The sequence below is a fragment of the Strix uralensis genome, chromosome 2 (genome assembly GCF_047716275.1).
Source record: "Strix uralensis isolate ZFMK-TIS-50842 chromosome 2, bStrUra1, whole genome shotgun sequence".
Lineage (NCBI taxonomy): Eukaryota > Metazoa > Chordata > Aves > Strigiformes > Strigidae > Strix > Strix uralensis.
Window position 1 is genome coordinate 107,381,022 of NC_133973.1, and position 13,599 is coordinate 107,394,620.

The 13,599-nt window shown below is 44.8% G+C and overlaps 1 protein-coding gene across 3 annotated transcripts in view; it reads right to left on the reverse strand.

Annotated features, from left to right (window-relative positions):
• KPNA3 (karyopherin subunit alpha 3) overlaps positions 1 to 11,722 on the reverse strand; it is a 51,878-nt gene extending 40,156 nt beyond the window's left edge. Inside the window, exons 1-2 of one of the 3 annotated variants that reach the window (XM_074859721.1) lie at positions 11,567 to 11,685; positions 8,035 to 8,096 (exon numbers count right to left, since the gene is read on the reverse strand). Coding sequence is in view for 1 of the 3 variants with exons in the window: in XM_074859720.1 (XP_074715821.1) it covers positions 11,567 to 11,650 (84 nt within the window). In the remaining 2 variants the exon portion in view is untranslated. The other 2 variants (XM_074859720.1, XM_074859724.1) reach the window with 2 other exon arrangements.
• Between the last annotated feature and the right edge of the window lie 1,877 nt (positions 11,723 to 13,599).

Below are 13,599 nucleotides of genomic sequence, written 5' to 3' on the forward strand. Positions count from 1 at the left end.
ATGCAAAAAGATTTTACATCCATGCCAAACTAAATCAAATGTTTAGTCAAAATTAACCTTTTCTGTTAGGTTTATTCCTTTAGTTACCAGGATCATGGATTATTATCCCGCCTTTTTTTCCTCCCCAGTGTATGTTCTAGGCAGACTCTTCTTCCCTACACCCAATTTTGAGATCTACCTAATTATGAAGTACTCCCATAAAGCTCCAAATTGTCCTAAGAAAAAAAATGATCTTTTTTCAGTCATATTGACTACAAAGTTAGAACAACTTCACCTCTGGCTTTGTTATCATAGCTCCATATTAAATTATGCTGACCCAGTTAGAAATGCAGGCAGGGGGCATGGATTCCACAGCACAAGCAACAGATCTACCAAAGCAGCCAAATACACTTACTGCCTGTACCCTGACCTGAGACTCCCAAAGAGTTTTATTTCATTTGATTACTGTTTGACTCAAAACGTATTTGCTCCTATTTTAGGGAAACATTCTTATTTTGCAGAAAGTATTAGAAATTGGTTCAGATTCTCTGTGTGCTGCAGAATTTTAATACTATAAAGTTTCCTTTTGGCTTGTAACCTTTAACGCAGTATTAGGTACATTAGGAACAGAGTGCAGTATTTACGCTACTGCATTTTATGCCATAATCTGTCTGGGACTTGCGTTTCTCAGGGTTAATAAAGGCCACTGAAGGAAAACTAGTTCTTTTGCAGTTGGAGCTGCCACACTTTTTTTTGTAATCCCCAGTTTGGGGCCCCTAAAATGAATACCAGCTGCTTTTTGTTAGCCAGCCTGTGGGCAAGATAATTCAAGTATCTGAACCTGACTAGTCTCAGCAAACTGGATGCATGAGATACCCACTGTGACTCTTTCACTTAGTGATGGGTAATGACTCACTCAACTCAGACATGCATGCCAATATAGAAAGCCACAAGCCTCCAATTATTGTTGCTTATGGTGCTGACTCACCTGAATGCCCTATGGAAGCAGACAAAGCTGCCCATCCACATCATCTACTGCTCCAAAAGATCTTGGCAGAAAAGCAATTGCTAAGTTTATTTCTTACCAGCTCTTTTGTAAGCGTATTCTTTGAGGTTTCGATATCCTCTCTGCATTTGTTTAACTGGCATACTGAGCTACTACCAGCAAAGTAGTGAGATCTGAGCACTCATGTTTTAATTTCCATATAGCAATTACCCAGTTTACAAGTACAGACATACCAAACAATCCTCATAAGACTGGACCTGAATCAATTTAGTTGGCTTCATTCAACACAAATTGCACCAATATTGAAGGACACAAAGCAGTCCAGAATACAATCAACATTTTATCTGCTGTTTTAAAATAGAAGAGCTGGAATTCTCTCTTCAACATCAAAACTGGGGGAAGGAAGACAGAATCTAGTAGATTTCCAGTTATTGCTGTTGTGTGAATCAAGGACATTATACCTAGTCAAGTTTTACAGCATTTCCATTCAGATGTAGATCTAATACTCTTAATCACCCCTTTACTGACATCAGACCAAAGACCTCAATGCAGCCATATGGGCTCCACCTGAAGTCAAACTGAAGTTTCCAGGTAATCCCACAGCACCCCAAGCTAACTCATCACTGTGCAACAGCTAGTCTGCATAGACCAACAGACAGGCAGCAAGAATCACCAACGAATTAAAAGTATTCATTTTGTCCTGTGGTCCTAACAGGGCAAGGAACCTGTCCATGCAGTGTTCCAAAGAGCAGTGGCAATGCAGCCACTGCAATCTCCACTTTGACAAGAGCCCACCTTGAAGAACTGTGGAGTTTGGTCATTTATACTACAACCCAAAAGAAACTACTGGTCTGAAGGACACCCATATCAAGTCTGTCTTCTTTTCCTGCACTTTTTGGAAACAGAAGGACATACTGAATTTTACAATAATGACAGCTCTGCCTTATCCAAATACTGTGACATGCCAAATATGCCCCAAGAATAGTGGATAACCAAGACGGCCTAACTACAAATGATTCCTACTCACACTTTTTTAGAAAGAATTGATGATTAAGGCTTCCTGACACACTCTAAATACATAGAAGACAATTTGAAATTTGATACAGTTTTGTTACAGGAATCTGCTTTTGTCAGGACACAAATTTCTATTCAGATGTGTGAACACTAAAAAGATATTTGTTATTTTCCTGTATTGCACAAATGGTGTAGCAGATGCTTTAGAATCTCCTAGAAACAGAAGTTTATCCTGTCCTCAAGGGAGAACAAGTGAACCACTGCATGACTGCTTGGTCTCTCCCAACATGTGACACCACCTCTGTCCGCTCCTACTTCTAAGCAAGCATCCCTCCCATTCCCTTACAGAGGAGGGAAAGTACACCAACCTGTCTATTCAAGCAGAACAGCTGACTGCCATTGCAAAAGAGCAGGAGGCCCCTTCCCCTTCTGTAGTCTAGAAGACCCCAATTCAGAGGTATAGGTTCAGTATTGTCTAGCAGATGCTACCAGAAATCAAATCCACCACTTTTAATGCAATACTTCACAGCCAAAATACCATCTTCACTTGTGTACAGGACATAAAAACAGAAAACAGTAGAGCAAAATTAAAATGGCTGTTCACGGTAACTAGGTGCAAACATCAGATTAAAATTTTCATCTTTAGATCAGCATAAGGACTTAAATTCTTTTAAAGGTAAAAGCTTTTATAAAATTGTAGATAACCACTTTCGAGAATCTAATTACAAAATGAAGTGTTTGGTCAGAAAGGCCTCACAGACTTCTGGGGCAAATGCCACAGAAGACCAGACATTCTTAAGCTTGCCAAATATTTATACTAGTTTCCCCTAGGAACAATAAAAAAAAAAAAAAAGAAAACCTATTAGGCTAAATACTAGCCAGATACCTTCTTGAGCAATCTATGTTTGAACAAAGACACTCCCTTTCCAGATACTTAGTCTTCAACTGTAATATCAAAGTACCTCAGACAATCATTCTATGATTTGATGATGTATTTATAAGTACCTCCCTGCAAAGTGAGGAAAAAAAGTCCTATTAGTCCATCTATAAAATGAGAAACAATAATTGCAATTTGTATACATTCACAGGGTGCCATGAAAAAAAACAACAAATCAAGTCCCTAGAGAGGGAGCTAGTCTATATTCATCCACAGCAAGCTTTTTGCTGTAATATTACAGGGCTCAAATGAAATCAGATTTTTTTTTCTATTTTTTGAAAGTTATAATCAAAGAGCAAAAAAAGATTAAACATGTGCTAGCTGCCTAATTAAATCTATGAAGAGATCATTCTGCTCAAGATGCAAGAAAAAACAACAAACCCAGCTGACAACCCAGGAAGAAGATGGAGCATTAGGAATTAGAAAATATACTCCAGCAACGTTCCATGATCTTTTATGAACCCTGTCAGTGACCCTTCTGAGCTAATCATTTCAGTATCATGAATTCTAGATGTCTCTACCTCACTTTTTAATGTGACATAAGCCCCGATCCCGTGTTTCTGCTGTTTGAACATTTTGTATATCATACTTCTCTCCTTGAAGATAACTTCAAGTTTCTTAAAATTCCAATTTATACATCCTTCCAATAAAGGGTATCAGCTAGCCCTACAAAGTCACTTAGGCCACCAAAAGCGGTCCGGTTTCGATGGATAAGAACCAATAGAAAACTCCTCCAAACCTCACAGCTATGGGGCCCACCAAAACACATTACACTGAGCACAGAGGTATAGTGTGCTGTGCCCCTATTGGCAACGGGCACGGGCAGAGGGTACTGCCAGATTCTGAACTGCTGCTGGCAGCTCATGATGCTCAAAGGCACCATCACATTGATTTCCTGTGTCAGAGCTCCTTAAACGTCTCTCTTGTCCGGAAGGCTGCTCTTCACTGCTGTTTGTTCAGTGTTATGAACACTACCCATTACCAGCCTACGTTCTTCTTGCATGCCTGACAAACAGTGGTTAACAGGATCCTGCTGACTGCTAGCAGGGCTCTCTCATTTCAGGATTCTCTCTTGATGTGGAAAGCCTTCTATATCTGGCTGCAAGTCAGACTTTTGGTGCAGAGAAATCGCTACCGCTGACTTTGAATCTAACATTTGTGTGCATGAAAAGAGGCAAGAGACCCTGATGCCAAAAAGCTGCACGCAAAGCCAGTATCTGCTGGTTAGGGTGACCTGAACTTACCTGAGAGAGACACACAATGTCTTTCTGCATCACTTCATCAACTTTCTGACTTACACTGCAGTTGATTAAGAAAAGGCAAGGACTAGGACATTCTTAGAACTGCAAACCTGAAACCTCGCACTGCACCTGGCCAGGAACCCCTTATTGCATCTCTGAAAACCTGGCCACAAGCACCCTGTCTGACCACCTTCTCCTCATGCAGATGAGCTTTGACTATGTTCCACACCTGCAAGTTTGCAACAAGGCTTGAGCGCTCATTAAAATGCATCTCCATCAAGGCTAACAAGTCAAACTATGAGGAAGCCATTTCTCCAAGTTGATTTTGCAAATCACCTATTCTATCACCACCTCCAAAGTGCACCTGTTACTGAATCTGACAGTAACCGAGATTAAAACTGCACAAGAAGAGATCCTCAGCTAGTCAGACAGGACAGAATATGAGGGAAACAAGTCATTCAGTAATAGGTGTTTGAATGGGGAAGATACTAATTTTGTCTCCTGTCTGCAGCCATTCATACAGCATATATTCCTCTTTTGTACTTGCTGTATTTATTAAATATACACACACAAAATCAAGTTTAAAACTGACTAATGTTTGCTTAACCTGAGAAAGGAGACAAGTGTCAGCTGACCCTGAAGAAACAATATGGAGCTTCCTCAGCAGATTTAATGGTGTCAATCTGACTATGAAGGGATAACAATCCAACAATTAAATATCACTACACAAAGTATACCTTCTCCCCTTCACAGTGACCTTTTTGAGCCAGCACTGGTCTTCTTCAGACATGAAAGGCTGGCTCAGCAAGCTAAGGGAGCAGAAAATTAAAGACACATGAAGAGCTTTGTAACTAGTTCACTCCAAGGTTTTAATGCAGGACTAACTTTTTGGAAGAAACCAGCTCCTTTGACTACCCATGTCAAATTTTGTGAAATGGAATGCAAAGTCCACAGCTTCTGCAATTGTAGAAGTAATCAGGAATACCAATTCAGTATCAAGAGTTTCAGTGCCAGGTATTTTGGAAACAATTATTAGACTCTATTCTTGGAAAATATATAGGTTTTACATTCCTTTTTCATTTCAAGTCAGTTCACCTGGCAATTTGTCTTTACTACTTGATGACACGCCCCATCAGCTTCAACCAGTTCACTGCATCTTCTAGTCTAATCTTACAAATTAGATGCCTCATTCCACTTCCAATCCCACAATAAATACAAATCTGATCACTCACTTGTAGCTGGTACATCCTCCTAATCGCTGTCTTTTCAGATAACACAGTTTTAGAGGACAAAATGTCCTGCTTGGATTTGTGCTGGAACTGCACAAATATTATGAAAGCCTCAAAGACTTATGTAAAAATAGTTAAAGAGCTCTTAAAACTAATATGACAGTTACACTGCTACCAACTTTGACCAGACTTTGACAGTTTACAAGTTAAAAATCAATCCTTTAAATAGAAGCAGCCTTAGAGATACCAGTGCAACTGCTGTAGTGTTAGAAATACACAAGAATGAAGAAAAATTCTGTAATCACAGGAAGATTAGCGAAGGCTTGGTATATCACAACAACAAACAGCAATAATTGGGCCTCAATACAGGAAGCACAGATCCCAATCAGCTTATGAAGATTATGTTCATTATGAGATGCCATCTCCAAAGTGTTTTCTCCACAGGTATTTCTGAAACAAACAATGACTTCCTAGGGTATGTGTGTCTTTTAAACGTTTTAAAATGCAATGGATTCAATTGATTTTGAATCTCACAAGGAAAATACAAGACAGTATATCTAAGTGGACTTACTAGGTGCTTGCTTTCTGCCAAGAGTCACATACATTTCACAGCATAGTACTATTTACTTGCAGACTAACTAAAGTCTGTATTTTGTAGCAATAGCAATCAAGGCTGCTTCCCACATCTACCTCTTATTTCCTACTCATGTAATTCTTTCCAAAGTAAAAAAAATGTACACCTGTATTCTCCCAAAAGCATATATACTGGCCTGAAAGGGTAATAAAGAAGCTGCAGGAGTCAGGGCTTAGAAACTCTGCATGAGAGTACTGGATCTTATATTAAATCCAGTTCCCAACAGGAAGCTACCTGACACCTGTGTTTTCACTTAAACTACTGAGATTCACCAAGCCAGTAAGGCTATTACAGCAGCAGGTCCACAGTACCTTAAACCAACCTGTATCAGCTATAACAGCCCTACTCCCTCTCAGCCCTTCTTTGCCAGTATCCATTCCTGTGCCAGCAAAGTGAAAGGCAAAAAATGATCCATCTGTAAAGTGAGCTCCTGAAAGAAACTGGATTGTTGCAAAGTAGCTGGGAGTAAGTAATGGGCTTTCTGGGATTGCTACAAGCCTTATTTGTTTCATGTAGTGTTTGAGGGGAGTACAGGGAGACAGCAAAAACACTAGTCAGTGCACAGAACAGCATCAAAAAACAAGCTGGTAGCAGCATGTCTACTCATTCATTAACACTGTGCAGCTATGGTACCTCCACTGCACTAAGCCTTTGACACTTGATGGGAACATGGCTTTAAGTCAACCTGTACCTTTCTCATATGCCCAGAGACTGTGTAGATTTGGCCTCCCCAGAATGATATTCCTCTGCTTGCAAAAAAATTCACGGCAGCATGACAGAAAAACGTGAATAAATTCAAGCACCCTCAAGAACTAGATCCACACTGTTAGCAAAGCAGCAACAGTAAACACACCAAAGCTGCCAAAGCTGATGATGGCGATCTGGGCTAAGCCCAGCTTCCTCCTCTGCCTCATCTGGGGTCGGGATGCTGAAGGTACAGAATAAAAATGGATCCTTCAAAGTCCCTGGACCCAGAGGTGATACAGACCAAAAGGTGATACAATTACCCCCCAAAAAACTGTAACTGGGGAAAAGACATCAGTGGCCAGGACCTCTCAAGCTTAAAGCAAATAGAGCAGGAGTAGGTGAAAGATGACAGTGGCTATGTCTCCTCTTGGGAAACAGCCTTCAACAAATTTCAAGGGCTTCTGTTCGTTTGACTTCTGATTAGTGGTATGACAAGTATACGAAAAAGAAATTTTAATCCCACTCATTAAAGTGTTTTTACAGAAAGTTATTTAGGTTATAGCACACTAACTCTTCACTAGTAGTTTGGGGTTTTTTTAAAATGAGTGCACATGGAGGTTTACTTTTGATCCAGTGTGCATTTTGCTAATTACATGACCACACAGTCTCATTGCATCACACAAAACCAACATGCATACATGTCATGCAGACAGCCCTACAAATGGTAACATCTCCATTCATCAAGAATTTTTCCTCGGTTTTAGTCAGGAATCCTGACAAAAAGAAATGGGCTGAATCGTTTGATCTGTCACCTCAAACATGAGAACAGTGACCCAACATATGGGTGCCTGCTATTGTAATAAAGAACAAGTAACACTTCTAGTCCAAGTTGGGGGAGTAAAAAAGGCTAAGAAGGATGTTACTAGGCAAAGAATGAAGCTGAAGAACTGCAAACAGAAAAATCAGAAGGTTCGAATTAGGTTTTCTAAAAGCTAGACTAGCTTAGATGTCAATATAAACAAATAAACGCAGCAGTTACAAAGGTTATTACAAATTAAGTGATTGCAACTGTTTAATCTTATCCCGTAAAGCCCCAATTGTATCGGAATAGTCAGTGCCATACATTTAGAAAAAACCCACTGAGACTTAAGACTACATGCCTATGATCAACACAGGAAAGCTTTCTCTTCATATATGGGGCAATTTAAAAAGCTCTTTCACGTATCTGGAGAATATAAAATTGAGAAGGTTGTGAGGAGAAGCTGTTCTGGCAGTTGTTTGTCCAGATGAAGCCACTAGTGTCTTGCCTCCTTATTGCTGTTCTGCAGGTTCAGGTTAGCTCTGTCTGTTGCTAATCACATGTCAGGACCTATAAAAATAGAAGAGTCTCACTAATAAAAGCAAGAACACAAACTCATATTAAGTGAGTAACACTTCATTTCTGGCATTTGATTTTGCTATTATCTCTTTTGGGGGCTAAATACTTTTTGGGAGTATTAATATCTCAAAATCAGAATTCTAGTTCTATATACACAGCTCTACCTCCTCAACAGAGGAAGACAACAAAAAGGTAAGAAACTTCCACCCAAACCTGAAACTAGGAAAAGCCAAGTGAACCTGTGCAGGTCAAGGATTCAGAAGCTTTGACTTCCACTCAACAAACCCATTTCTTTGCTCTAAGAAAAGAAGCATAGTGAGAACTTGCATGGGGTACTGAGGTCTGTCTTAACATAAAACGACAGTACTCACTCATCTTTTGTTTCCCTTAAAGTTGCATTAACAAAAAGCAAAGACAATTATATGGCCTAGCAAACCCAGTAATAAAATACAAGTTAACTACAAATTAAAGGAGTAGGTATTTTGGTCTGCCAGAAGAGTCTGTACCCAGAGGGGATCAATAATAACTCATCAGTATTTATTAGAAGCCAAAGGAAGATTACTAAAGAATGTATTCAAGCCTGGTGAGTTCAAAGGCAGCGACTGTCTCCAGGCAGAAGGTGACTCAAACACCACTGGTTTGAAACTGAACTTTAGAGCATACAGTTTTGAATATTTTAGATTTTCCAAAGGATATAATCTAGATATCAGACCATGATTTATTACTCCGTCATCCTAACCACTTATTTTCTCTTTGGTGGAAATTGACAAAATGTGTAGATTCAGATCAATGCCAACAACAGCACAGATGCCTCCTGATTTATGAAGTTAAGTACAGAAAATTGGAGGCAGGATCTCTACATAAAACTCCTCATTGCAGCACAGGGACCAAACCAAGTGTATTTAATCACTGACAGTTGGGAATTACATATAATATTTGATTTAGAAAAGAAACATTTGGTGAAGAACTGATAATTTTCACTAAATACAGACAAACTGTTCAATCAGCAGGTCAGTCTGTGTACCAGTATCTTAAAAGAAGGACAGCAAGTAACAGCAACTATGTAGCACTGCTGCGCTCCTTCACTCTCTACTATAAACTTAACTAACATTGGTTTACTTCCAGAGACTTAAGGTTGATATAAAGTTTTGTTAGAAGGGTACTTCCAACACAAACTTTTAAATAAGTATCACAATCAGAAAAGTCAAAAAGGAGGTGAAGTAGAAAATTTCAGACATTTAATACAAAGTCGGTTGTTTTGAAAGACACTGACACATTTATAATCTTTTACAGTCCTTTAAATGAATCTAAATTTCATTTTAGCATATCTCCATGGGTATACAACTTCTATGTACTTCCATGTTTCATCAAAAGAAAGATGCTTCTTAGACTGTAACCCTTGTCAAAAGCATGGATGAAAGCTTTAACCACATTAACATTGTTGGAGTTCTCTACCAAACAGTCTTAGGCTCAGCCATGAAAGGAAATCAGTCAGCATGCTGTAAGATAACCCTAGAGGATATACTTCCCTGTAACAGCAAATACCCTATTCCAAAATAATTACTCCTCTTCAGGACGAAATGAGAGCTAAGCTACCTTAACTGGTCTGGTATAACTGATTTCAGTAAAGCTTAAGCAGTCAATTCCCATCTTCTCCCCCGCAGAGGCAGATATTTAATTCCCCTAGTCTTGGGCATGCTATAATATAAGCAAGTATGGATGACAGATCAGTTCACACTAGGCATGAACATACCTAACCTTTCCCTGTTTAGAGCTCTGATGGATTCAGGCCAGTGACAGAGAAAGCAGCAACAAAGCCAGGAACCAATACGGGGAGATGAGACAAGGACAAAATGAATGAAGAGCAGCAGGAAGAGTCTCACTGGATGAGAAGGGGAAAAAGAAACCCACCACGCCTCCTCCTTACCCTGAAAAGCAACCGTTAAACAGAAGGACGGGCAATTTTTAGTTACTTTCTAACATTTACTAATGTTAGCTAGAAGTGTTGAAGTTATCATACTCTTTACATACAATATTTTCTGTGATAAATATTCACTGTCACCAAGTTAAACAAAAATTAAGATAAAGATTCGTTTACACCGTGAATGTCATCTTAAAGACACTGCTGCTGCTAAGCCTGACCTGCATAAAATTGTCTCCACCCAAACAATAGCAGCAGAGGTGTGAATTCTGCTAAAATACAAAACGTGCTTTCTAGGGACTAGAATTCCAGCCCTACTGATTACAGAAGTGAATTTAAGTGATAAAATCAACAGAAGCATGGAAAACACCCTCAGGTGAAGTCAAATTAATCTGACACATATTGAGGCTTTCACTCTAGAGAATCCTAATCCGATTTCAATCCTAGTCTGATTTCAGAACAACTCCCTCCCCCTTCCTTTCCCATTACAGAAACTTAAACACAAGATTTGGGATTTCTTCCCTTTTCAATTGCGACTAGAATTGAAGATGCCCCCGGTAACGGCACACAGATTCAGAAGACCTTTGGAATACCTCCAGGGAATAAACTCCTAATCAGCGTCTCTCAAATTCGGGGGAGTAAACTACTACCCCGTTAGCCTTAGTAAGCACCACACTCCTTCCCGATTTGGATGGAGACGCCCAGCAGACGATTACTTATGTGCCTACCAGTACAAAAAAAAAAAAAAAAAAAAAGAAAGAAAAATATTGATTTAAGACATTACAGGGAGAAAAATCGGCCAGCACTGTACACTGCAAAAAGGCTCATCAGAGCTTGGCAGCGGCCCCTACCACCAGCCCAGGCCCCCGTGTGCGGCAGCGGCACGGCGGAGCCCGGGAGGGCGGGCAGGGCAGCCTCCTGCCCCGGCGGAAGGGCTACAACCGCCCAGAGGGGCCGGCACAAAAGGCAGCGGCACCATTGTCCGCCCCGTCCAAGCCCCAATCCCGCCGAGCACGGGGGAGGGGGCGCAGGGAGGCGGCAGGACGGGGAGGCAGCCGGGCTGGGAGAAAGGAGCTGCAGGAGGAGAGGGTGGGGGGGGGCGGTGGTGCATCCCGCCGCCTGCGGGCCCTGCCCGGGCACAGCCGCCGGCGCGGGGCCCACCGGGCCCTCCCGCACCCCGGCAAGCCGGGGAGGCGACGACGGGGGCGCGGCGGGGCCCGCTCACCGCCCGCCGGGGCCGCGCTCGGCCCGGCCGCGCCAACCCTTCCCCCCGCCGTCGCCGCCTCCTCCGCCCCCCGCCGGCCGCGCCCGCATGACGGAGGAGAAAAAAAAAAAAAAAACACAAAAAAAAAAACCGCGGGCGTTTTCCCCGCCGCCGCCGCCGCCCGCCCGCCCGCCCCGGGAGGCCGCTCCCCGCCTCCTTCCCGCCGTCCGCCGGCGGCGCCGCGAGCGCGGCCAGGCCCCGGCCCCAGCCCCTCCTCTCGCGCCCGCCGGAGGCGGAGGCCGGGCCCGGCCGGGGCCCCGCCGGCCCCGCACCTACCTCCACGTCGCGGCCCTTGTTCTTGAAGCTCTTGATGCGGTGGTTCTCCAGGCCGGCGGCAGCGGCGGCGGCGTTCTCGGCCATGGCGGCGGCGGCTCCCGGCGGCGGCGGCTCCCGGCTCCTGCGAGGCGGCTCCGGCGGCGGCTCCCGGCGGCTCGCGCGAGGGGAGGGCGGGGGGGGGGAGGAGAGGGGGCGGGGGGAAGCGGGACGCTCCGTGACGAGCGCGAGGAGGGGGGGGGGGGGGGGGGGGGGGGGGGGGGAAGGAGGAGGAGGGCGGGGGGCCGAGCGCGCGCGCCGTTGCTGAGTGACTGGGAGGGCGGCCGCGAGCGCACGTGACGCGGTGGGCGGACTCCGCCAATGGCGGCGCGGCCCCTCGCCTCGCCCCGCCCCGCCCCGCCCGCGCGTGACGAGCCGGGGAGGTGGCCCCGCGCGCCCCGCCCCGCGGTGCTTGCTGGGAGGTGTAGTCCTGGCGCGCGGCCGCCTCGCACGTGGAGCGGGCGGGAGCGCGCCCTGCAGGGCGGGCGGGGACGCCGGCGGCCTCACGCCTCGGCCCGGGCCTGCGCGGGTCTGGCGCGGGGGTCCCAGCACCGTGCTGACCGCCGTGGGGCGCCGGGAGACGCCGCGGGCGGCGGGCAGGGCCTGGCAGTGGTGTGCGTACGCTCCTCCGTGGCCTCGTGCCTTCCGAGGGGGCCCGGGGCCATGCTTCCCCGTCGGGATCAACCCTGACAGAGGGGCTGCGGCGGGCTCAGGGCCACCCCGGCCTCCAGCAAGCTCCTGGAGCCCCCGCGCCCTTGTTTGCTGCGGTTTTGTCTCCCCGGGAGCACAGCGCAGTGACCTCGCTGGCGTGGCTCACCCGCCAAGCTGGCTTCGGGCGGCGCCTTCAGCCAGGGGCCCCTCGGGGGTCCGCTCCGCAGCTCCCTCTGCTCCCGGCGACTGCACCGACATCGCTGTATGTTGCCTGGGTAATGCCGTACAAGAAGCATCCAGCAAATCCAGATGTTTTGGGAAGCCCTGAGTCTCCTGCTGCTCACCTCAAGCGAGCCCGACCTGGAAAGCAAATCCAGCGCTTTGCAAACGTGCCCTTCCTACCACACGCGTGCGTGGCAGCTCTGTGCATCCCCACGGTGCAGTACCTTCTGTAATGCAGAGCACAATGGCCTCTGCCAGTCCAACAAATTGCCCCCAAATTGTCAAAATTACTGCAACCACCCCCGAGTCATTAGTGTAGCTGTGATGGTAGTTGTATACGCTGTTAACAGACCCAGGACTTCCAGATCGATGGTGACCTGGGCACAGCAGGTTGGGTCAAATACAGCTCCTCGAAGTTGCACCTAGTATTTCCAGGCTAGAAAAGAGTGTGTGTGGGGGTGATGTAATTGTAGACAGTGGTAAGCTGTGATCTAACACCTTCCATGAAACAGAGTATTATTTCTTTGGAAGAAAAGTATCCAGGAAAACCAAAATCCCAAAATAACAAAAACATGTAACATTCATATCTAGCTCATCTTATACCGCATCAGGTTCTGCAACAGACCCTTACAGCTATATATAAGCTTTTCACAGACCTCTTTCTCTTTCAGAGTCTCTCCCTCTAATTGACAGCTTGGCTTTTTAATTACCTTCCCCCAGCCCCTCTTTATATCATTCAAATGACTGTAACTTGTAACTCACAGTTCTGGCAAAACAAGGCTTGCAGCCTGATGGAGATGAATAAAAATCTGGAAGACTAATGCTCTTCTTCACTGTCATTCAGCTGCGTGCCAAATGTTCTTATCTGAGGGATCAATGTAGCATTTCCATCCCTCTCATATCCAAGTAGTTTCAGCTCCCAGTGCACATTCCTCCGTGCCTTTTCCCAACGGCTTTGGGTGTGCTGCACCATTATTGCTAGTAATGGAAATGAAGAAGGAGCCAGGAGCAGGCAAAGCCCAAATGGCACAACAGATGTGACTGGTGTTTGTCCGGATCACTAATGTCAGAAATGGCTTCCAGGCTCTGGCATTTGCTCTTTTGAAGGACAATTGAATCCAGCT